Source organism: Nerophis lumbriciformis, linkage group LG07, assembly GCF_033978685.3.
Source record: "Nerophis lumbriciformis linkage group LG07, RoL_Nlum_v2.1, whole genome shotgun sequence".
Taxonomy (NCBI): domain Eukaryota; kingdom Metazoa; phylum Chordata; class Actinopteri; order Syngnathiformes; family Syngnathidae; genus Nerophis; species Nerophis lumbriciformis.
In genome coordinates, this window is record NC_084554.2 from 15,161,689 (window position 1) to 15,185,209 (window position 23,521).

At 39.6% G+C, this 23,521-nt stretch overlaps 1 protein-coding gene across 2 annotated transcripts in view; it reads left to right on the plus strand.

The window, feature by feature from the left end:
• The window catches only part of LOC133609795 (olfactomedin-4-like), a 30,296-nt gene that overhangs the window by 5,061 nt on the left and 1,714 nt on the right, over positions 1-23,521 (plus strand). The window contains exons 2-6 of one of the 2 annotated variants that reach the window (XM_061965752.2): positions 2,730-2,922; positions 3,893-4,015; positions 6,751-6,969; positions 14,975-15,128; positions 17,629-17,856. In XM_061965752.2, coding sequence (XP_061821736.1) covers positions 2,730-2,922; positions 3,893-4,015; positions 6,751-6,969; positions 14,975-15,128; positions 17,629-17,856 — 917 coding nt within the window. Of the gene's footprint in view, positions 1-2,729; positions 2,923-3,892; positions 4,016-6,750; positions 6,970-14,974; positions 15,129-17,628; positions 17,857-23,521 lie in introns of those variants that run through there. The other variant, XM_061965751.2, reaches the window with a different exon arrangement.

The following is a 23,521-nucleotide window of genomic DNA, read 5'->3' on the forward strand; positions in this document are numbered from 1 at the left end:
AATCCGTCCCTGTTCGTGTTGTTACACCCTCCGACAACACACCGACGAGGCATGATGTCTCCAAGGTACGGAAAACAGTCGAAAAAACGGAAAATAACAGAGCTGATTTGACTTGGTGTTTGAGAAAATGGCGGATTGCTTCCCGATGTGACACCACGTTGTGACGTCATCGCTCCGAGAGCGAATATTAGAAAGGCGTTTAATTCGCCAAAATTCACCCATTTAGAGTTCGGAAATCGGTTAAAAAAATATATGGTCTTTTTTCTGCAACATCAAGGTATATATTGACGCTTACATAGGTCTGGTGATAATGTTCCCCTTTAAATACAGAAAAGCTCAATAAAAGCCCTCATTTACGCCAAACAGACGAAGAACCCAACAAAGTTCCAATGAGTTAAGGAAAATAAATGGTGGACAATGGATGACTGGATTAAAGTCCTAGTCAGTGATGAATCGCCAATCTAAATTGGGCAAGGTGATGATGCTGCAACCTTTGTTTGGCGTCGTTCTAATGAGATTTATGAAGACGACTGCCTGAAGAAAACATGCACATTTCCACAGTCCTTGAAGATATGAGGCTGCATGTCAGGTCAATACATCTTTGATAGATGTACAAGTTTACGTTTTGGACAGAAGTTCCAGGAACCGTGGAAAAGGGCCTAGCTATTGCTGATATGGGGCTGCATGTCAGGTAAAGGCACTGGGAAGATTACATTACATCTTCAATAAATGCACTTGTTTCCATTGACATTTTGGACATGTGTCTTAATTCATCAATCGAAATGATGTTTGGGGATGATGACATCATTTTTCATGATAATACATCTTGCCATAGAGCAAAAACTGTGAACATTTCCTTGAAGAAAGATACATAAGGTCAAGGACATGCCCTGCAATTAGTCCGAATCTCAATCCAATTGAGAATCTGTGATGGAAGTTGAAGAAAAGACTCTAACCTTCCAAGCTGATCTGACAACACCAATCAGAGGAAGTTGGAGCAAGATTGATAAAGAGTACTGTTTGTCACTCGTTAAGTCCATGCCTCAGAGACTGCTGTAGATTAACTACGATCAAAGTATTGGACAGGACGTCGGAAATGTGTAAATAAAGTGGTACTTTATATAAGAAAAAAAATGGGCATACAAAACGGTACAAAAACGATCCTTTTAGCTTGTTATCATCTGTCGTTCATTCATTCACCAATAGGCTAGTAGTGCTCAATCTCAACAACCACAATGCACCTGCTCCCGGTCTTTCTAACATCCGGTTTGCCGCAATGAATTGTGGAACATGCAATTTTTTAGTTAACCCTTTTGTTAGGCTATGAAGTAGAGAACAACTCAATTCAGTGTCAGTGTTTCTCAAATAATCAATATCAAATACATGTATAAATGAAATCAAGTCCTTTTTAACTCTTTTTAACTGTAAATAATAATAGATCAATTTATCAGCAATTAAATCAGGTATGCAAATTATGAATCATCATTACACATGAACTATATAACCCATAAGTTACAACAACTGCAAACTCTTCTAAAAGCCAGAGGTGGTGCAACAAGGACTAGTGGTGTGTTGTTTGTTTTTCACGATTCCTTAATATTTTCCCCAGAATTGAGTAATTCCATAATTGTTTCACTCTGCTTGATTTAAAATCGAAACGGTTACTGACTACCCCAATTAATTTGACTGATTACTTTAAGTGTTTCTTAAGGCCAGAAAGTTGACTATAGTTTTTAGTCATGTCTGTTATCTGATTTTTTTTGTACAAAACTAAACAACTGAATGAACATCCTCCGAGTCTAGTGAGCTCTGAGGTCCGAGAGCCAGCTCCTGCTCGTGGTGCCCAAGACGAGACTCAAAACCAGGGGAGACAGGGCCTTCTCTGTGGTTGGCCCTAAGCTCTGGAACACTCTGCCCCTCCATGTTCAAACTGCTTCCACAATGGAGTGTTTTAAGTCTCGTCTTAAGACCCACTTTTATTCTTTGGCTTTTAACACTACTTGAGTTGTGTGGTCTTCTGTCCTCTGTGGGGTTATTTTTTATAAATTTTGATTTCTATTTATTGTTTTAATTGGTTTTACCCTTTAAAATCCTTTTTAATCATATTTATATTTATATTGGTTTTATATTTATTTATTTTTTGTTTTTATTCAGTCATTGGCGGAGCATAATAGGGTTTTTAATATTGTTTTTAACATGGCTGTGCAGCACTTTGGAAACAATCATGTTGTTTAAATGTGCTATATAAATAAAGTGGATTGGATTGGATTGATTTCACACATCATTGCAGGTGTGAATAATAATTAATACAATTTAAACCATAATGCCACAAATGTTTTTATGACAGCACAAATGTAGCACAAACAATACATACAGCTTTGGAGAGGGGCTGGGGAGGCTATGTGTGAATAATACCATTTTTTTTTTAATAAACATAACATTGATGCACTTTTAATACATTTAATAGCCACATTTAGGACATGTCATGATATTTTGATATAATTTCACACTTTTTAAGGCCTTAATATCAAATTATTGGATTTTAGACCCTGATCCCACACTGTTCTACTGTGAGCACACTTGGTTTGGGTTCTTTTGGATAAGGAAACAAAAACAAAACTAAGTAAAGAATTTCTCACTTCCTTAAATGAGAGAATATCCTTTAACATGTGTTTTGAGATGTCTTCCTGTTTATCCTTCAATTGGGTTCATGCTTCTCTTTTTTCGAGAACAAAATCAAGTCCTGGGTTTCCAGAAGTGAAACCAGAAGGTGGAAGTGACCATGTTCTGACCGAGTCCTTATGCAACACCAAAATGTGCAGCAGAGTTTTCATGCATTCTTCATTCATTCACACCCAAGCCATTATCATGAAGTTTCATGCTGTCATTTTGCTGTGTTCTCTCTTCGGCTTCACACAACAGGTGAGATCACTCATAATTCTTAGGGTTTTGAATATAAAGGTGGATGATGCGTGTGTTTTTTTCTATTTAGAGGACTTTCTTCATGTTAATCATATTTAGAAAGCTGTAAACAGCTTCTTTTTTTTATATTCTAGCTATGTAAATATTCAATTTATAATTAATAATTCTTACTTCACGGAAATTAATTTACCACGGCCCGGCTTTGAAACCAATTAATAACAATAAACAAGGTTTTACTATTACTCTTGGTGACCAGGTGTAGATTTAGATTTATGGGAGTGTGTGCATAGAAGGCACAACCAACAAAATGTATGTTTATATTTAGATATTAAGAAATATTGTAATAATCTTTTACAAGTTGTGTAAAGAATTGTATTTACTATGAATAATTAGGTAAGAAGAATAGGCAAAAAGACTACACTGACAACTACAAGTCCGTTCAATCCAATATAATAATAATAATAATAATGAATTTGATTATTATAACGCTTTTCTACCAAATAGATACTCAAAGCGCTCGCAGAGAAGTGAAAACCCGTCATTCATTCACTCCACATTCACACTTGGTGGTGTAAGCTACATTTTGTGTTCAATATATACGCATTTAATATGTTCAATAATAATGTGTTTCAGATAATGTCCAAAGTTTATATTAAAGGTAAAAAAAAAAAAAAAGTTTGATATCTCTACAGCAATTAAGCACATGCAAAACTGCTATGCTGCTTTGGCATTATTATAAAAAATAAACAAAACACAAAAAATGCTCAAAAACTATTAAAGAAACAAATGTTTTTATATATTATATATTTAGGGAAAAGGTTTGGTTACAATAACAACTTAAATAATAGGACCATTTTCGAAATTCTGTCACGGTGTCAAAGGTATTATTAAGTATTATTATGCATCATACTTTGTGCTGTTACAAACTGGCGTATTATGTTTTATCGGACTTGTACGCATGTTTTGTCAGCAGAGTCCACAAGATGACTGTGCCTGCACTCTGACTAGCAAAGAGAAGGCCTTCCCACTTGAGAGCCTCAACTCGGTGAACGACAAAGCGTCCAAATGCACGAACACTGTCACCCAGCAGAAGGTGAGTTGTTTGCTACATATCTCTGCCTTGCACATTGCTATAAAATATTACAGTCATACTTGCCAACCTTGAGACCTCCGATTTCGGGAGGTGGGGGGCGTGGTCGGGGGTGGGGCGGGGACCGTGGTTGGGGGCGTGGTTAAGATATATATATATATATATATATATATATATAAGAAATACTTGACTTTCAGTGAATTCTAGCTATATATATATATATATATATTTTATTACATATATATATATATATATATAAAATAAATACTTGAATTTCAGTGTTCATTTATTTACACATATACACACACATAACACTCATCTACTCATTGTTGAGTTAAGGGTTGAATTGTCCATCCTTGTTCTATTCTCTGTCACTATTTCAAAACACACACATTATACAAATATACATTTTAAAATCAATAAGACAACGGGAGCTCTAATTTGGGAGTCTGAATTAGGATCAGAAGTTCCTATATAAACATTGCGCACTCACGTCGCCTTTTTGTATTGATTACTGCAGCTGTGCACTGGATTCATTCACAAATACAAACTACAACTCACAAACACTTTAGAGTTAGGCTCCACCATCAGAATGTGTACTTAAACTTATAAAGATCACATGGATATTATTCACTGAGTTGATCCACCAAAACTAACCTGTTATCCAGGAGGAAAAAGCACACAGAACGTTTCAATTGTTCACAGACTGGTCGCGCTCATCAGAATGATAAGACACTTCCGGTCTGCAGGTGATAGCATTCAATTGGGAAGAAACGCCCTACTGCCCCCTACTGACCAATGTGAATACTGATAAATGTGTAATGACAGCTCCAAAAACTAATTCAAACCACAAAATAAAATAAATAAATCAACACAAAAATGTGACACATTATGGGTGGGTCACATATGCATGTACAGTAGATGGCAGTATTGTCCTATTTAAAAGTGTCACAACATTGCTGTTTACGGCAGACGAACTGCTTTACGGTAGACGAAAACTTGACTGCTGTTGTTGTGTGTTGTTACCGCGCTGGGAGGACGTTAATGAAACTGCCTAACAATAAACCCACATAAGAAACCAAAAACTCGCCCTCGATCATTAGCTGTTTATATTGTGGGAAAGCGGACGTGTGAACAGGCTGTCAACACGTCACTCAGGTCCGCATGGAGCTGGAGGGGGCGTGGCCTCCAGCTCCGCCTGAATTTCGGGAGAAAATTTGTCCCGGGAGGTTTTCGGGAGAGGCGCTGAATTTCGGGAGTCTCCCGGAAAATCCGGGAGGGTTGGCAAGTATGATTACAGTGGAACATGCACACGCTACGTTCATCAAGAAAACAATGTGAGCAATCTGCCTACAAAAATGTATGTCTCTGGCTAAAGTCACATTTAAAGGCCTACTGAAATGAATTTTTTTTTATTTAAGCGGGGATAGCAGATCCATTCTATGTGTCATCATTTCGCGATATTGCCATATTTTTGCTGAAAGGATTTAGTATAGAACAACGATGATAAAGTTCGCAACTTTTGGTCGCTGATAAAAAAAAGCCTTGCCTGTACCGGAAGTAGCGTGACGTCACAAGTTGAAAGTCTCCTCACATTTCCCCATTGTTTACACCAGCAGCGAGAGCGATTGGGACCGAGAAAGCGACGATTACCCCATTAATTTGAGCCAGGATGAAAGATTCGTGGATGAGAAACGTGAGAGTGAAGTATTAGAGTGCAGTGCAGGACGCATCTTTTTTCGCTCTGACCGTAACTTAGGTACAAGGGCTCATTGGATTCCACACTCTCTCTTTTTTCTATTGTGGATCACGGATTTGTATTTTGAACCACCTCGGAAACTATATCCTCTTGAAAATGAGAGTCGAGAACGCGAAATGGACATTCACAGTGACTTTTATCTCCACGACAATACATCGGTGAAGCACTTTAGCTACGGAGCTAACGTGATAGCATCGTGCTTAACTGCAGATAGAAACAAAATAGATAAACCCCTGACTGGAAGGATGGACAGAAAATCAACAATACTATTAAACCACGGACCTGTAACTACACGGTTAATGCTTTCCAGCCTGGCGAAGCTTAACAATGCTGTTGCTAACGACGCCATTGAATCTAACTTAGCTACGGACCTCGACAGAGCTATGATAAAAACATTAGCTCTCCACCTACGCCAACCCTCATCTGCTCATCAACACCGAAGCTCACCTGCGTTCCAGCGATCAACGAAGGACTTCACCCGATCATCGATGCGGTCGGCGGCTAGCGTCGGATAGCGTCTGCTATCCAAGTCAAAGTCCTCCTGGTTGTGTTGCTGTAGCCGGACGCTAATACACCGATCGCATCTACAGCTTTCTTCTTTGCTGTCTCCATTGTTCATTGAACAAATTGCAAAAGATTCACCAACACAGATGTCCAGAATACTGTGGAATTTTGCGATGAAAACTGAGCTTTTTGTATTGGATACAATGGCGTCCCAATACTTCCATTCCAACCATCGACGTCACGCGTATACGTCATCATACCTAGACGTTTTCAACCGGAAGTTTCGCAGGAAATTTAAAATTGCACTTTATAAGTATTGGCATGTGTTGCAATGTTAAGATTTCATCATTGATATATAAACTATCAGACTGCGTGGTCGGTAGTAGTGGGTTTCAGTAGGCCTTTAATGTGTTTTGATTGTGCTATGATGTGGACATAAACAGGTTCCAACCTGACATGGTTTTGGTTTCTGCAGGCCTTAGAGCTTGAGACTATGCTGCTGGGTTTGGAGCACCGTTTGCCTCAACTGCTCGAAGACGTGTCTGTTCTTGAGAAGGAGGACGATGGCGGTCTCTACGGGGTCATCAGTCTGCAGGTGATCCAAAACGAGCTGAAGGAGATCAAGGAGCGTGTTGACAAGCTTAACACAACCACCAAAGGACACCAACACCTTTACACCGACTCTGCCAAACAGGTTGGTTCTTCTTCTTCTTCTTTGGTTTCATGGCGCAGTGCAACCATGACCACCTACTGTATCAGATTATATAACATGAACTACATAACACACTTTACATTAGCTAACAGACCCAAGTCAAAAACTAGTGCGTCAAAATCCCTATTCGGGGTGTCCCAATCCGATATTAGCCGATGTCGACAGTATTTTCTTGTACTTTTAGTCAAGTCATTTACAAAAAGGAATCATGGTAGGCTACAGGAGGCTATAGGAGCGAGCAGCTACACAACAGCTAAGCACGCAATAGCGCAAAAGCTGGACATATGTAATAAGTGTCCTTCATTAAACAATATTGAAGTGTAAAACAGCACATTTGTCAAAATAAACAAGTATCAAATGATTATAGTTGCATATTACTTACATATACAAAGTCACCAAGATAGAAACATATTGGAAAGTATCCAATAACAAACGTCAATTTACTGCATCATGAGCTTAACTTCATGAATTATTCTGGCCACTAGGTGTCACCCCCCCAAAAAAAGACCATCCATCCATCCATTTTCTACCGCTTATTCCCTTTGGGGTCGCGGGGGGCGCTGGAGCCTATCTCAGCTACAATCGGGCGGAAGGCGGGGTACACCCTGGACAAGTCGCTACCTCATCGCAGGGCCAACACAGATAGACAGACAACATTCACACTCACATCCACACACTAGGGCCAATTTAGTGTTGCCAAAAAAGACCACTCCACTTCAATTTAAAGACAGCATAAGTCATACTTGCCAACCTTGAGACCTCCGATTTCGGGAGGTGGGGGGTGGGGGGTGGCGTGGTCGGGGCGGGGCGGGGGCGTGGTCACGGTGGGACGGGGGCGTGGTTGGGGGCAGGGCTAAGAGGGGAGGAGTATATCTACAGCTAGAATTCACCAAGTCAAGTATTTCATATACTTGACTTTCAGTGAATTTTAGCTATATATATATTTATTTTATTATATATATATATATATATATATATATATATATATATATATATATATATATATATATATATATATATATATATATATAAATAAAATAAATACTTGAATTTCAGTGTTCATTTATTTACACATATACACACACACATAACACTCATCTACTCATTGTTGAGTTAAGGGTTGAATTGTCCATCCTTGTTCTATTCTCTGTCACTATTTTTCTAACCATGCTGAACACCCTTTCGCAGGTACCCAGAAAGGTTTCGAGTACCACCAAAAAAACTGAATCTCTGAAGACATTATAAAAATCTGTGTTAAAGGTGTACAAATACTGTTTGTATAATAAGCATGTTATTTTTTTTTTTACAAATGAGGGTTAAGAGTTCAGTACTAAAAAAAAAAGAAAAGAATGTGGCTTAAGTACAGTTTTTTAAATGAGCTGCTGCATTTTTTGGTTGGGTTGTTTATTTATATTGAGTAACTTCTATACATTTCTAAAAGGGGAGGTAGGGATCTATGTTTGTCTGTTGCCATCTCCTGGTGAATGTTGGCTATAGCGTACTGGGGTTACTTTTTGGTTGGCCAACGATTTACGTGGTGTTGCGCACCTGACGTCACTCAGGTCCGCATGGAGCTGGAGGGGGCGTGGCTTCCAGCTCCGCCTGAATTTCGGGAGATTTTCGGGAGAAAATTTGTCCCGGGAGGTTTTCGGGAGAGGCGCTGAATTTCGGGAGTCTCCCGGAAAATCCGGGTGGGTTGGCAAGTATGGCATAAGTCCATTCAATAAGAAATAGGTTAGTGTTTTTCACACCTACCATTTTTCCATGTTTGACTAATTTCACTTGATCAAAACTTTTTCTAACATTCCACACAACGAAATAATGAAAGTAAGTATGACTTGTGCGGATATCGAATCGAATAATATTCGTATTGGCCAATTGTGACCACGGGTTGAACTAAAAGACATCATAAGTCAGTCATTAGGAGTGTTTTTCATACCGACCATTGTTCTCTGAGTAATTTCACTAGATAAAGCCTTTTCTAACAATCACAAAATAATAAAATGATGTACTAGGATTCCTGCTGATACCGTATTAGATTATTATCTGTATCGGACAATACTCAAAGCTACAATATCGCATCGAAGTGAAAAAGTTATATTGGGACACCACTACCACCTACGGATGATTATATGGACTTTAGAAGGCTCTTTGAGAAAACAAAGACTCCATTTAACAGTGAAGTCATGTCCATCATTTATTACAATAAACTAGGGGTGTCCTGATACAGTTTTTTCTCTTCCAATACCGATATTAGAGCCTTCAGTAATGGCCTACACCAGCCACTGGCTAAAGTGGGGCGGTAAGCAGAATTTTTTTTACGGCCATGACAAAATGTTGTTTTTTTTTTAAATGAAATTATTTTAATTTCATACATGTTTTGTACTAAACAAATCATGGGAAATTACTTGTTTTCAGTGCAAAATATAAAATGGTACACAATTTAAACGATACTTTGCAAACCTTTCGTTTTAGATACTTGTTTTGTTTACTGCTATTGGGCCAATATCTGATATTAATATCTGATTGGATCAGATCTGGGATGAATTAATTGGATGTATTATGTTTCGAGGGGTTAGTGCGTCTGCCTCACAATACGAAGGTCCTGGGTTCGATCCTGCGCTCGGGATCTTTCTGTGTGGAGTTTGCATGTTCTCCCCGTGACTGCGTGGGTTCCCTCCGGGTACTCCGGCTTCCTCCCACCTCCAAAGACATGCACCTGGGGATAGGTTGATTGGCAACACTAAATTGGCCCTAGTGTGTGAATGTGAGTGTGAATGTTGTCTGTCTATCTGTGTTGGCCCTGCGATGAGGTGGCGACTTGTCCAGGGTGTACTCCGCCTTCCGCCCGATTGTAGCTGAGATAGGCTCCAGCACCCCCCGTGACCCCGAAGGGAATACGCGGTAGAAAATGGATGGATGGATGGATGTTTTTATTTGAAAAATTGCTTCAGTTTTTGTACAATTGGATTTTAATCTGACCTTTAGAGACGTGTTAGTAATGAAAACCGAGGCACTGTCCTATTGTATAGCAATAAATGTGCACACATTGACTTTCCAGATGGCACAAGACATTGATACAACGTTGATTATATGTACTTGTCCTTTAAAACTGACTTTGAAACAATGTTGCAAAATAGTTTGTAAATTGAGACGTTGATGTCCAACGGTAGATCCACGTTGTTGGGTGGTAATTGATCACATTTCAAAGGTCAAATCAATGTCATGACCTGACATTGAATAAACATTGTCAAAAAACATGTTTCAACGTCGTATTTGTGTTGTAGAATATCGGTTGGGAAATTACCAAAAATTCAGTGGTCAAAGCAATGTCCGTACCCAACGTTGATTAAACGTCGTCAAAAAGCATGTTGTTTCAAAGTTATGATTGAGTTGGTCAACGTCAGGACCTAATTCAACATGTTCTCAATGTTGTTTTAATGTCTTGTGCCCAACAATGCTGGGTTCCATTTCAAAATAAAAGCAGGACAGTTTTACCAACGCAACAAACAAAAACACACTGCAGGACTGCTTGTGTCTATGTATCGTCTCAGGTTGTCTTTATAAAATTTGGCTATCTATCTATTCTATTTTATTTATTTTTTATTCTTTTATTTTTACTTTCACACACACACACACACACACACACACACACACACACACACACACACACACACACACACACACACACACACACACACAGAGTGAGAGTGTGGCACAGGTTAAAGCAGTGGTCCCCAAACACCGGGCCGCAGCCCGGTACCGGTCCGCACAAAAAATTTAAAAAATACATACATTTTAATTTTTTTAATTTTTTATTAAATCAACATAAAAAACACAAGATACACTTACAATTAGTGCATCAACCCAAAAAAATCTCCCTCCCCCATTTACACTCATTCATGCTCATTCGCACAAAAGCGTTGTTTCTTTCTGTTATTAATATTCTGGTTTCTACATTATATATCAATATAGATCAATACAGTCTGCAGGGATACAGACCGTAAGCACACATGATTGTATTTTTTTATGACAAAAAAATAAAAATTAATAAAAAACAGTTCTCGATTCAAAATCAATAATTTTTAATAACATTGGGTGCCAGTCCTATGATTAACTACAGTCCTCCATAAAATAAACAGCTCTGATGAATTTCTATATTACTTTAAAGAAAACTGATTTTGTTTCATAACATTCTACTCAAACATTTCATAAAGTCAAATACAAATACGGCAACAAGAGAAGTATCCCACACTTCTCTTTTGTAAAGTAAATCTATACAGCAGATATGATCATCTACATCAACAATACAATTTGCATGACATTTTTGATTTTTTTGAATCGATTAAGAATCATCACAAATTAGAATCGCGACTAATTCGAACATTTTTGACAACCTTATTAAAGGGACCTCCCCCAAAATGTCCCAATTTTCACATCAGCAAAATATAAAAATAGTTATTTAATAAAATAATCACGACTATTATTCTCACAATGTTTTTGTATTACTTATTTATTAGTTCGTTGTTGATATTTAATTTTTTACAAATATTTAATATAATTTTTTAGATTACATAAATTTGTAGTTATTCCTCAATGTCATGTCATGTTTTGTTGTTGTCAATGGTGTGCGTTTTCTTTCTTTTCTTTAATCCGGTGTGAAGCACTTTGTGTTGCAACTTGCCTGTTCATGCGAAAGTGCTAAATAAATCAAGTTTGATTGACAGTTTAGATGCAGACCGGTATCGTCTGATATCGGACCAATTTCTGATCTCAATAGCGACTCGGGACAACCCTATTATGAATAATTAGTGTAGTGTGGTAATTAGTGTATCCTTCAAGACCTGTGTCATTTGCAAAATAGACTTTAATTTTGTACATGATTTATATGGGGAAGATTATCATTTGACTAAAACGACGGAAAGTTACAGTAGTTTTTTTCATTAGCAAATATATAGTGACACTTTAATTTTTGCTTCCATATTTCATGAGTTGAACTCAATAATGTAAAACTTTCACTATATACACAAAAGACCTATTCCTCTCAAATATTGTTCACAAATCTGTCTAAATCTTTGTTAGTGAGCATTTCTTCATTGCCTAGATAATCCATCTCGCCTCACAGGTGTGGCATATCAAGATGCTGATTAAACATCATGATTATTGCACAAGTCAGCCTTAGGCTGCTCACAATAAAAGGTCACTCTGAAATGTGCGGTTTTGCTTTATTGGCGGGCGGTGGGTATCGTATACGCCGATCCACAGCATCCCAAACATGCTCAATGGGTGACATGTCTGGTGAGTATGCTGGCCATACAAGAACTTGGATGTTTTCAGCTTCCAGGAATTGTGTACAGATCCTTGCAACATGGGGCTGTGCATTGTCATGCTGCAATATGCAGGCATGTGATTTTTCCGTCTAAAGTCGGAATTCCGTCTTTTTTAATCTAGGGGGAAAAAAAAATTACCGGTATCTCACGTTTTTCCGTTTTTTTTCCGACCCTAAATCAAGATTCGAGACGTAGTTTATATTACGCCGTAGTTGATTGGTCGATATGTTCCTTGTGACCAATCAGGACATCTGTTATGAATGATGACGTTAATAACGTCATCATTCATAATGGTTATTACCGCCATTTTCCATATGTAAACGATGTCGGTTCTCGAGAGAAAGGACGCTTTACGAGTAAAAGAAATTGCTAAACATGTCAAAAATAAGTTTCGATGGGACTGGATGGAAAGGGAAATCACTGATACTGTTGGGAAGAAGGAAGTTACGACTTTGTTCGGTGATTTTATTCGGAAAATCGATCGTCCCGGAAAGGTTTTGTGCACGTGGTGTCATGATAATATTGACTATGGATCACGAGGTTTCAAGGCTTTGGAAGTACATGCGAAACGCCAAAAACATATGAAACAACTTGAAGCAAGGAAAACGAACTTTTCACTAGCTGGTACTTTTGGATGTCAACCGAAAGTGAGCAAACCTTACGGACTTCATCCTTTGTTTACATCGACAACTGCCGTAGACATCGAGAGGAAAGATCCACCCAAACAACCCACTTCAATTGCAGACAGGGTTGTGAATAATGAGGTAAGCTAAAAAATATTTGCTTGCGAAATACACATGTTTGTTTAAAATATTAACCAATTATTGCTTTGCGAAATATAAATGGGTTTTTCTAAAAATAAAAAGCCACGTGAAAATATATTATGAAATTACAGAAATTCAAAGAGTCGCATTATTGATTTCAGTTAACAATTTATTTGAAATACATTTGCATATAATACTATTTTGTAATATTAAGTTCTTATGTAGTCTCTTGAAACAATATTGTCAGTGGTGTAACAATCTTGAAGGTAAATATTTTCACACTTGTTTCATGCAATATGTCAGTGTCCTCACATTATTATTATTTCCTATTTTCAAATATGAGTAAACAATACTAAACATGTTTAATTATTTTCATAAATTTATATCCTAGTTTGGTGAAAAGAATGAAATGTTTACATTTGGTATTTTGTTATATTTATAACTAAACTTGTAGGCAATTAGGCATATACATTACACCTGTGAATTGTTATTAGTGATAATAACACTGATCAATGTGACACCTGTGGATGTGAAATGAACACAAGATGTAAATATTAGTGACTAAATACTGTTGGGACTGAACCATATACAGTGATTCATTAGGATAATTGGGTTATGTATGTTCTATTAATGATGTTTTCATGTCTTTAAACACTAAAATATTTTCTTCAAATGGTGCTGTCTTTGTTAATTTTAGCATGTTAAATTGGTGAAAAACTAGGAGCTTCTGGACCTGGCTGGGGGCCTTTGTCCCCCAGACCCCCGGAAATGTTTTCAGTCTTTTTCATTGTGGTCAAATCACATGCCTGAATATGAGGTGATGGTCTCGGGTGAATGGCACAACAATGGGCCTCAGGATCTCGTCACAGTATCTTTGTGCATTCAAAATGCCATCAATAAAATGCACTTGTGTTCGGTGTTCATAACATACGCTTGCCCATACCATAACCCCACCCCCACCATGGGCCACTCCATTCACATTGTTGACATCAGCAGACCGTTCTCGCTATCTGCCCTGAACAGTGAACCTGTGCCAGCCCCCATCCAATGTGAGAATTAGCCCACTCAAGTCGGTTACGACGACAAACTGCAGTCAGGTCGAGACCCGATGAGGATGACGAGCATGCAGATGAGCTTCCCTGAGACGATTTCTCACACTTTGTGCAGAAATGTTGTGGTTATGCAAACCAATCGTTGCAGCAGCTGTCCGGGTGACTGGTCTCTGACGATCATGGAGGTGCACCTGCTGGATGTGGAGGTCCGGGGCTGGTGTGATTACACGTGGTCTGCAGTTGTGAGGCCGGTTGGATGTACTGCCTAATTCTATTATGGTAGAGAAATTAACATTCAATTCATGGGCAACAGCTCTGGTGGACATTCCTGCAGTCAGCATGACAGCTGCACGCTCCCTCAAAACTTGCGACATCTGTGGCTTTGTGATAAAACTGCACATTATAGAGTGGCCTTTTATTGTGGGCAGCCTAAGGCACACCTGTGCAATAATCATGCTGTTCAATCAGCATCTTGATATGCCACACCTGTGAGGTGGTATGGACTATCTTGGCAAAGAAAACATGCTCACTAACACAGCTTTAGACAGATTTGTGAACAATATTTGAAAGGAACAGGTCTTCAGTGTCTATGGTAAACGTTTTGGATCTTTGAGTTCACTGATGAAAAATGGGAGCAAAAAAAAGTGTTGTGTTTATATTTTTGTTCAGTGTATGAAATATGACCACATGGTGTGTATGCTAATAGCATGTTGCTGACATAGACTGCGGTGATATTAAGAATTGGCAACCAAAATCAACCTCGAAGGAGTTCTAATGTCTCAGGCACCAAATACTGTCAGCTCCAGTGTCACCATTTGTGTTTGTTGCTCTGCTATTTCAGGCAGCGAACCTAAGAGTGGAGCTGCAGGAGTTGGAGCTCTATGACACCTTACAGGTGGAGAAGAAACGACAAGATAACCAGCGGCTGAAAAGAGCTTTGCACGAGTGTGAGGCTAAACATGAAGTCAACACGCCGCCCACACAGCCTCCACACGGTACAAACACACACAACTTACACAATGTTTCTTGTGTCTCTTAAAACACACACACCAGTAAAACTACGATACTGCAAATATTGGTATTGAGTTGATGCCTTGTATGATGTAATGTTGCAGATACAGATAGTAATACTGTTGCCTTTTACTTTTATAGTTTAGGTGTTGCCTTTAATTTGTTGATCATGGCTATAATCAGAATAAAACCTACAAAACCCAAAACCAGTGAAGTTGGCACTTTGTGTAAATGATAAATAAAAACAGAATACAATAATTTGCAAATCCTTTTCAACTTATATTCAATTGAATGGACTGCAAAGACAAGATACTTAACGTTCGAACTGGAAAATGTTGTTATTTTTTGCAAATATTAGCTCATTTGGAACTTGATGCCTGCAACATGTTTCAAAAAAGCTGTCACAAGTGGCAAAAAAGACTGAGAAAGTTGAGGAATGCTCATCAAACACTTATTTGGAACATCCCACAGGTAAACAGGCTAATTGGGAACAGGTGGGTGCCATGATTGGGTATAAAAGCAGCTTCCATGAAAGGCTCAGTCATTCACAAACAAGGATGGGGCGAGGGTCACCACTTTGTGAACAAATGTGTGAGCAAATTGTCGAACAGTTTAAGAACAACATTTCTCAACGAGCTATTGCAAGGAATTTAGGGATTTCACCATCTACGGTCTGTAATATCATCAAAAGTTTCAGAGAATCTGGAGAAATCACTGCATGTAAGCGATGATATTACGGACCTTCGATCCCTCAGGTGGTACTGCAACAAAAAAACGATATCGGTGTGTAAAGGATATCACCACATGGGTTCAGGAACACTTCAGAAAACCACTGTCAGTAACTACAGTTTGTCGCTACATCTGTAAGTGCAAGTTAAAACTCTACTATGCAAAGCGAAAACCGTTTTTCAACAACTCCCAGAAATGCATTTGTCTTAGTTGGGCCCGAGTTCATCTAAGATGGACTGATGCAAAGTGGAAAAGCGTTCTGTGGTCTGACGAGTCCACATTTCAAATTGTTTTTGGAAACTGTAGACGTCGTGTCCTCCGGACCAAAGAGGAAAAGAACCATCCGGATTGTTATAGGCGCAAAGTTAGAGATAGGGTGAGAAGCTCCATCTGTGATGGTATGGGGGTGTATTAGTGCCCAAGGCATGGGTAACTTACACATCTGTGAAGACACCATTAATGCCGAAAGGTACATACAGGTTTTGGAGCAACATATGTTGCTATCCAAGCAACGTTATCATGGACGCCCCTGCTTATTTCAGCAAGACAATGCCAAGCCTTGTTTTACAACAACGGGGCTTCATAGTAAAAGAGTGCAGGTACTCGGCTGGCCTGCCTGTAGTCCAGACCTGTCTCCCATTGAAAATGTGTCACGCAATATGAAGCCTGAAATACAACAACAGAGACCCCGGACTGTTGAACAACTTAAGCTGTACATCAAGCAAGAATGGGAAAGAATTCCATCTGAAAAGCTTCAAAAATTGGTTTCCTCAGTTCCCAAACGTTTACTGAGTGTTGTTAAAAGGAAAGGCCATGTAACACAGTGGTAAAAATGCCCCTGTGCCAACTTTTTTGCAATGTGTTGCTGCCATTTAATTCTAAGTTAATGATTATTTGCAAAACAAAACATTTTTTTCTCAGTTCGAACATTAAATGTAATGTCTTTGCAGTCTATTCAATTGAATATAAGTTGAAAAGGATTTGCAAATCATTGTATTCTGTTTTTATTTACGAATTACACAACGTGCCAACTTCACTTTTGTAAGACAATGTAACACTACCAACAAAATAATAATGATTTATTACCTAATTTTACATACACAATTGAACACAATAAAATCAAAAGTGCAAAATAACAAATCGAAACATTATTGTGTTCAATAATTTATTGCCTGAGGTGAGTTTTTGAAATTCTCTGTGTATGTTTCACGCTTAAAGTGTTGCTTAAAGTGTTGGGTCCATCTTAAACATTAATTTATGTTCCAACACATTTACTCCTGCACGTTAAGAGCATTAGTGAACTGTTGAGAGTGATGTATAGCGCTAATTTCTGTTGGTAAATGAGAGACGATGAGAGATTATTATCACACTTCAACATCTCTAACATGCATGTATTCTGCCTCGTTGCTAGGTCAGCATTGCAAATGAAAATGTGTTCTTAATTGTCTTACCCTGGATAAATAAAGGTTAAATAAATGTATAAATACATGTAAACTAGAAAGTAAATTTTTATAAACTACTTGACCCAGAAGGCTTAGCGTTGAAGACAGGAACAATAAGTAGGTCTGAGCTGTGCAGGGGGACAACAACTCTGCCGTTTGGTCATATTGTTATAACTCTCTGTTCCTGCTTCATCTGCACAAGGAACAAAGTTTAAGGGCTGCTTGGAGATAAATTGGATTGTTGATTTTCATTTATTGAAAAGCACCTGTATTATTTGGGGAAAAAAGGTCAACTTTGTTTTTGTTTCTATAGATATGTGTCCCCATGGCAAGTTTGTGAACATCACCGGGCCTGAAGTGTTCTCACAAGGAGAGTTTGCTGGGTCCTATAAGTATGGAGGCTGGGGCCGTGACCCAAAACCAGAGGCGGGTGAGGAGCGCTGGTACTGGCGGGTGATGATGACCAGCAGCAACAGATACGCCAACTATGTCCGTTATTACTCCAGCCTGAGTACTCTGGTGGTAGGAGTGGGCATGCCAGGTATTCTTCCATTGACACATTGAACCGAGAAGCTACCGTATCTTTCTTAAGGACGTTCCAGTATTTTTCAGCTAACTTATATGTGCCTCGAACAAAAAAGTGACTCAAAATTACCATTATATACTGTATTTTTTGGACCATAGGGCGCACCGGATTATAAGGCGCATCGTCGATGAACGGGTTAATTCGGGTCTATTTTCATACTCAAGGCCCACTGGATCATAAGGCGCATCAAAAGGATCATATTATAATATTTTTTTCTACATTTAAAACACTTCCTTGTGGTCTACATAGTAATTATTTGGTCAAAATGTTGCATAGATTATGTTTTACAGATCATCTTCAAGCCGCTTTCTGACCGTCTCTTCAGGATGCACCGTTTTGTGGACAGTCTTATTTACATGGCTCACCTTCGCCTATGTCTTCTCCGTGTTATCTTTGTTGTAGTTTTTAGCGCTTCCATACCAAATCTACTGACAGATTAAGTTCGAACTATACGCTACTCTGTATTAGAAATGGCAGCAGCGGAGGATAAATGCCCCAAAACAAGAGCATAGAGAAAATGAAGGAGCTTATTGACTATGAGGTGAACACATGCACATTTTTGGGACTTATGCAGATCCCAAATACACAACAGCGGGTACCAGAAGGTAAGAAAAGCTGGTTTGGCATAATAGGTCGGAAACAAAACGCCAGATGATGGCTCCTTATACGTGCCATTGTGGGTTCCTATACACACACCATAATAATACCTGTATGTTGAAGCATAGCACATCTGACTACGGTAGCCGTAATGCGCCGACAATCCATCAAACCGTGCGGCTTTGTAGCTTACCGAAGTCATACTAAAACATTTTGACAGATTTTTGAGCGCTGTGTCTAATGTTTTCTATTCTCAATGAAACCGCAAAGTTTTAGGCTTGCTTGCTTTCAGGTCCTTGCCTGCATCACTTATTGAACAGGTGTTAACCTGCAGTCAACATGTATCTCTTATGTGTGACTGCCATCTACTGCTCACACGCATCCTTACCACCATGTTCCATATGAAATTGGTTCGACAACCAGAACTAAGGCCTCAGGTTATAAGGCGCACTTTCGATTTTTGATAAAATAAAAGGATTTTAAGTGCACCTTATAGTCCGAAAAATACAGTAATATTCACGGTGTAGTCACAGTAGGTCAATCGCTGTAACACTTAAAGCGCAGTGTGTTGCGCCCAACTGAAAGACTGCAGCAATCTTGCACAGCCACATCCTCAATCAGACTTGTTGGACATAAGACTGAAAATATTCCACTCGTCTGAGAATTTGCAGTAAAAACAACCAAATAAAAGTGATGTGACAAGTGAACTGGAGAGATTGTTTGCACTGTACCAATGTCCTAAATGTGTCCTGTACAGCTTGTGACGTACAGTGTGGTAGTCATGTGACTATCCCAGAATATGGCAATCCCCACCCATAGAGGCAGTTTGTCAGGTGAACAAGTAGCTAATTTCCAAAAGCGTATTTTTTGGTCATTAAAATGTAATTTTAAAGCCATTTTACAATTGACAATTGAACAACGCTTTAATAGCGTGTGCAATATTCTCTGCAAAGGTTGAATCGAGGCAACGGAAGTCGTCTTGTTATTTTTGAAGACCTTTCACCTTCTCTCTAAAAGGCTTCCTTGTCATTTTAAGTTTACCTATTTATTTATCTGGTGAGTTGGTCTAGGGTTAAGCATCGGTCATCGACAGGAACCAGGTCTTACATTCTGATTCTCCCGGAATCGTCCAAATTTTTAAACATCAATTCATATTTTTGATGCTCAGTCTGCAGACTGGTATAATTAATTGCCACAGAGTCAGCTAGCAGTTAACCGTATCTCCATACACTGTGGAGCCGCTCCCCTAAGTCAATAATCTTCCATTTCTGGTGGTCCAGATTTCGACATATTTTACAAGTATTATTATCACTGGAGGACTGAAGGATGAGGTTGAACATGTTACACACACAGAACAAAAAAGCAAGAAGGAGCAGGCAAGCCAGTCGCTTAACTAGCTGAAACATCTATCCATAAATCAATGATAAATTAAATGATAAATGAAAGTTTATTTATATAGCCCTTAATCACAGGTGCCTCGAAGGGCTGCACAAACCACAATGACATCATTCATGTGAGAGTCCATTCCATTGGGGGCAAGCAGAGGGTTGTAGGCGGTCTCCATCCAGGTCATAGACTTAGGATCATGACTTAGAACAGCTTGCACTTCCTCCAGACTGGTATCTCTACAGGAATTATCCGTGGCCATCTGGTAACCTCTTTATGCAGGAGAGGGGGGGGGGGGAGAAGCGGCAGATTAACTGGTCTAAAACAGAGTCTAAAAACTAGGATATGTAGATGAGTTTTAAGGTGAGCTTTAAATGCTTCTACAAAGGTTGCCTGTGGGGCATTCCAGAGTACTTTGTGTGTATTTATATATATTATATATAAAGCCTATACATATATATAAGTACATATTATAATAATATACAATATATTATTAATAATTATTATAATTGGGTATAAAGAGTATGTGAAAGTTCAACTCCTACCTTGTTTACGTCCGTGACAACCTCATTAAGGTTTTTTAATCAATCAGAAATATCAAGCAGTTAAAATGCGCCAAACATGGATAAGTGTGGAGTGTTTTGCATTTTTCCCATCATCCTTTGTAATGGATTTAAAAGGGTGTAATTTACATTTTTTTTTTTTTTATGTTGAATGGATGTTTTTATATATATATATATATATATATATATATATATATATATATATATATATATATATATATATATATATATATATATATATATATATATATATATATATATATATATAAGTTCAGTGAGCAGGTTGTGTTATGTGTTTGTTGAATTTTTGTACAATTGATTTTTTTTCCCTGCACCATGACTAGGGAAGGTTGTTTAGATTGGGTCCTATAAGTCAATGCTGTGCTGTGCAGCCTTGCAATTATAATTAATGGTTGAGTAACTTTCGTTGGCCACCAGATGGTGACAAAATGGCAGTTATTAGACCACTGGCTATTTGTATATAATATGAATACACTGCTACCTGCAATCCATCCATCCATCCATCCATTTTCTTCCGCTTATCCAAGGTCGGGTCACGGGGGCAGCAGCCTAAGCAGAGGAGCCCAGACTTCCCTCTCCCCAGCCACTTTGTCCAGCTCCTCCCGGGGGATCCCGAGGCGTTCCCAGGCCAGCCGAGAGACATAGTCTTCCCATACTGTCCTGGGTTTTCCCCGTGGCCTCCTGCCGGTCGGACATGCCCTAAACACCTCCCTCGGGAGGCGTTTGGGTGGCATCCAGAGCAGATGCCACTCGATGTGGAGGAGCAGCGGCTTAACTCTGAGTTCCTCCCGGATGACAGAGCTTCTCACCCTATCTCTAAGGGAGAGCCCCGCCACCCGGCAGAGGGAACTCATTTCGGCCGCTTGTACCCGTGATCTTCTCCTTTCGGTCATAACCCAAAGCTCATGACCATAGGTAAGGATGGGAACGTAGATCGACCGGTAAATTGAGAGCTTTGCCTTCCGGCTCAGCTCCTTCTTCACCACAACGGATCGATAAAGTGTCCGCATAACTGAAGACACCGCACCGATCCGCCTGTCAATCTCACTATCCACTCTTCCCTCACTCGTGAACAAAACTCAGAGGTACTTGAACTCCTCCACGTGGGGCAAGATCTCCTCCCCAACTTGGAGATGGCACTCCACCCTTTCTTGGGCGAGAACCATGGACTCAGACTTGGAGGTGCTGATTCTCATCCCAGTCGCTTCACACTCGGTTGTGAACCGATCCAGTGAGAGCTGAAGATCCTGGCCAGTTGAAGCCATCAGGACCACATCTGCAAAAAGCAGAGACCTAATACTGCAGCCAACCCCTGATTGTGCCTAGAAATTCTGTCCATAAAAGAAGAATCGGTGACATAGGGCAGCCTTGGCGGAGTCCAACCCTCACTGGAAACGAGTCCGACTTACTGCCGGAAATGCGGACCAAGCTCTGACACTGATCATACAGGGAGCGGACCGCCACAATCTGACAGTCCGATACCCCATACTCTCTGAGCACTCCCCACAGGACTTCCTGGGGTACACGGTCGAATGCCTTCTCCAAGTCCACAAAACACATGTAGACTGGTTGGGCAAACTCCCATGCACCATCAAGGACCCTGCCGAGAGTATAGAGATGGTCTACAGTTCCACGACCAGGACGAAAACCACACTGTTCCTCCTGGATCGAGGTTCGACTATCCGGAGTAGCCTCCTCTCCAGTGCACCTGAATAGACCTTACCGAGAAGGCTACTAATATATTTTTACATTATATTGTTATATAATAAACACAAAATATAACAAATCCCAATTACCATGTATAATCTTACAGTGTATGTAACAGCTGCAGCAAAAAAAAGGGCAGCATAAAAAAGGGAGTAGCGTCGTAGACAGGAGTAGGAAGTAGGTCTGAGCTGCATCGGAGGACCATGAGTGTGTGGTTGACTTGGCAACATTGCAAATTTCTGGAGGAACTGAAAAGTGTTGGTGACACCGTGGTATTTTATGGATGATGTACAAACCCTGTTTCCATATGAGTTGGGAGATTGTGTTAGATGTAAATATAAACGGAATACAATGATTTGCGAATCCTTTTCAACTCATATTCAATTGAATGCATTACAAAGACAACATATTTGATGTTCAAACTCATAAACTTAACTTTTTCTTTGCACGGTGGCAGAGGGGTTAGTGCATCTGCCTCACAATACAAAGGTCCTGAGTAGTCTTGGGTTCAATCCCGGGCTCGGGATCTTTCTGTGTGGAGTTTGCATGTTCTCCCCGTGACTGCGTGGGTTCCCTCCGGGTACTCCGGCTTCCTCCCACCTCCAAAGACATGCACCTGGGGATAAGTTGATTGGCAACACTAAATTGGCCCTAGTGTGTGAATGTGAGTGTGAATGTTGTCTGTCTATCTGTGTTGGCCCTGCGATGAGGTGGCGACTTGTCCAGGGTGTACCCCGCCTTCCGCCCGATTGTAGCTGAGATAGGCTCCAGCGCCCCCCGCGACCCCAAAGGGAATAAGCGGTAGAAAATGGATGGATGGATGGAATTAACTTAGAATTTCATGGCTGCAACACGTGCCGAGGTAGTTGGGAAAGGGCATGTTCACCACTGTGTTACATGGCCTTTCCTTTTAACAACACTCAGTTATCGTTTGGGAACTGAGGAGACACATTTTTTAAGCTTCTCAGGTGGAATTCTTTCCCATTCTTGCTTGATGTACAGCTTAAGTTGTTCAACAGTCCGGGGGTCTCCGTTGTGGTATTTTAGGCTTCATAATGCGCCACACATTTTCAATGGGGGACAGGTCTGGACTACAGGCAGGCCAGTCTAGTACCCGCACTCTTTTACTATGAAGCCACGTTGATGTAACACGTGGCTTGGCATTGTCTTGCTGAAATAAGCAGGGGCGTCCATGGTAACGTTGCTTGGATGGCAACATATGTTGCTCCAAAACCTGTATGTACCTTTCAGCATTAAGGGCGCCTTCACAGATGTGTAAGTTACCCATGTCTTGGGCACTAATACACTCCCATACCATCACAGATGCTGGCTTTTCAACTTTGCGC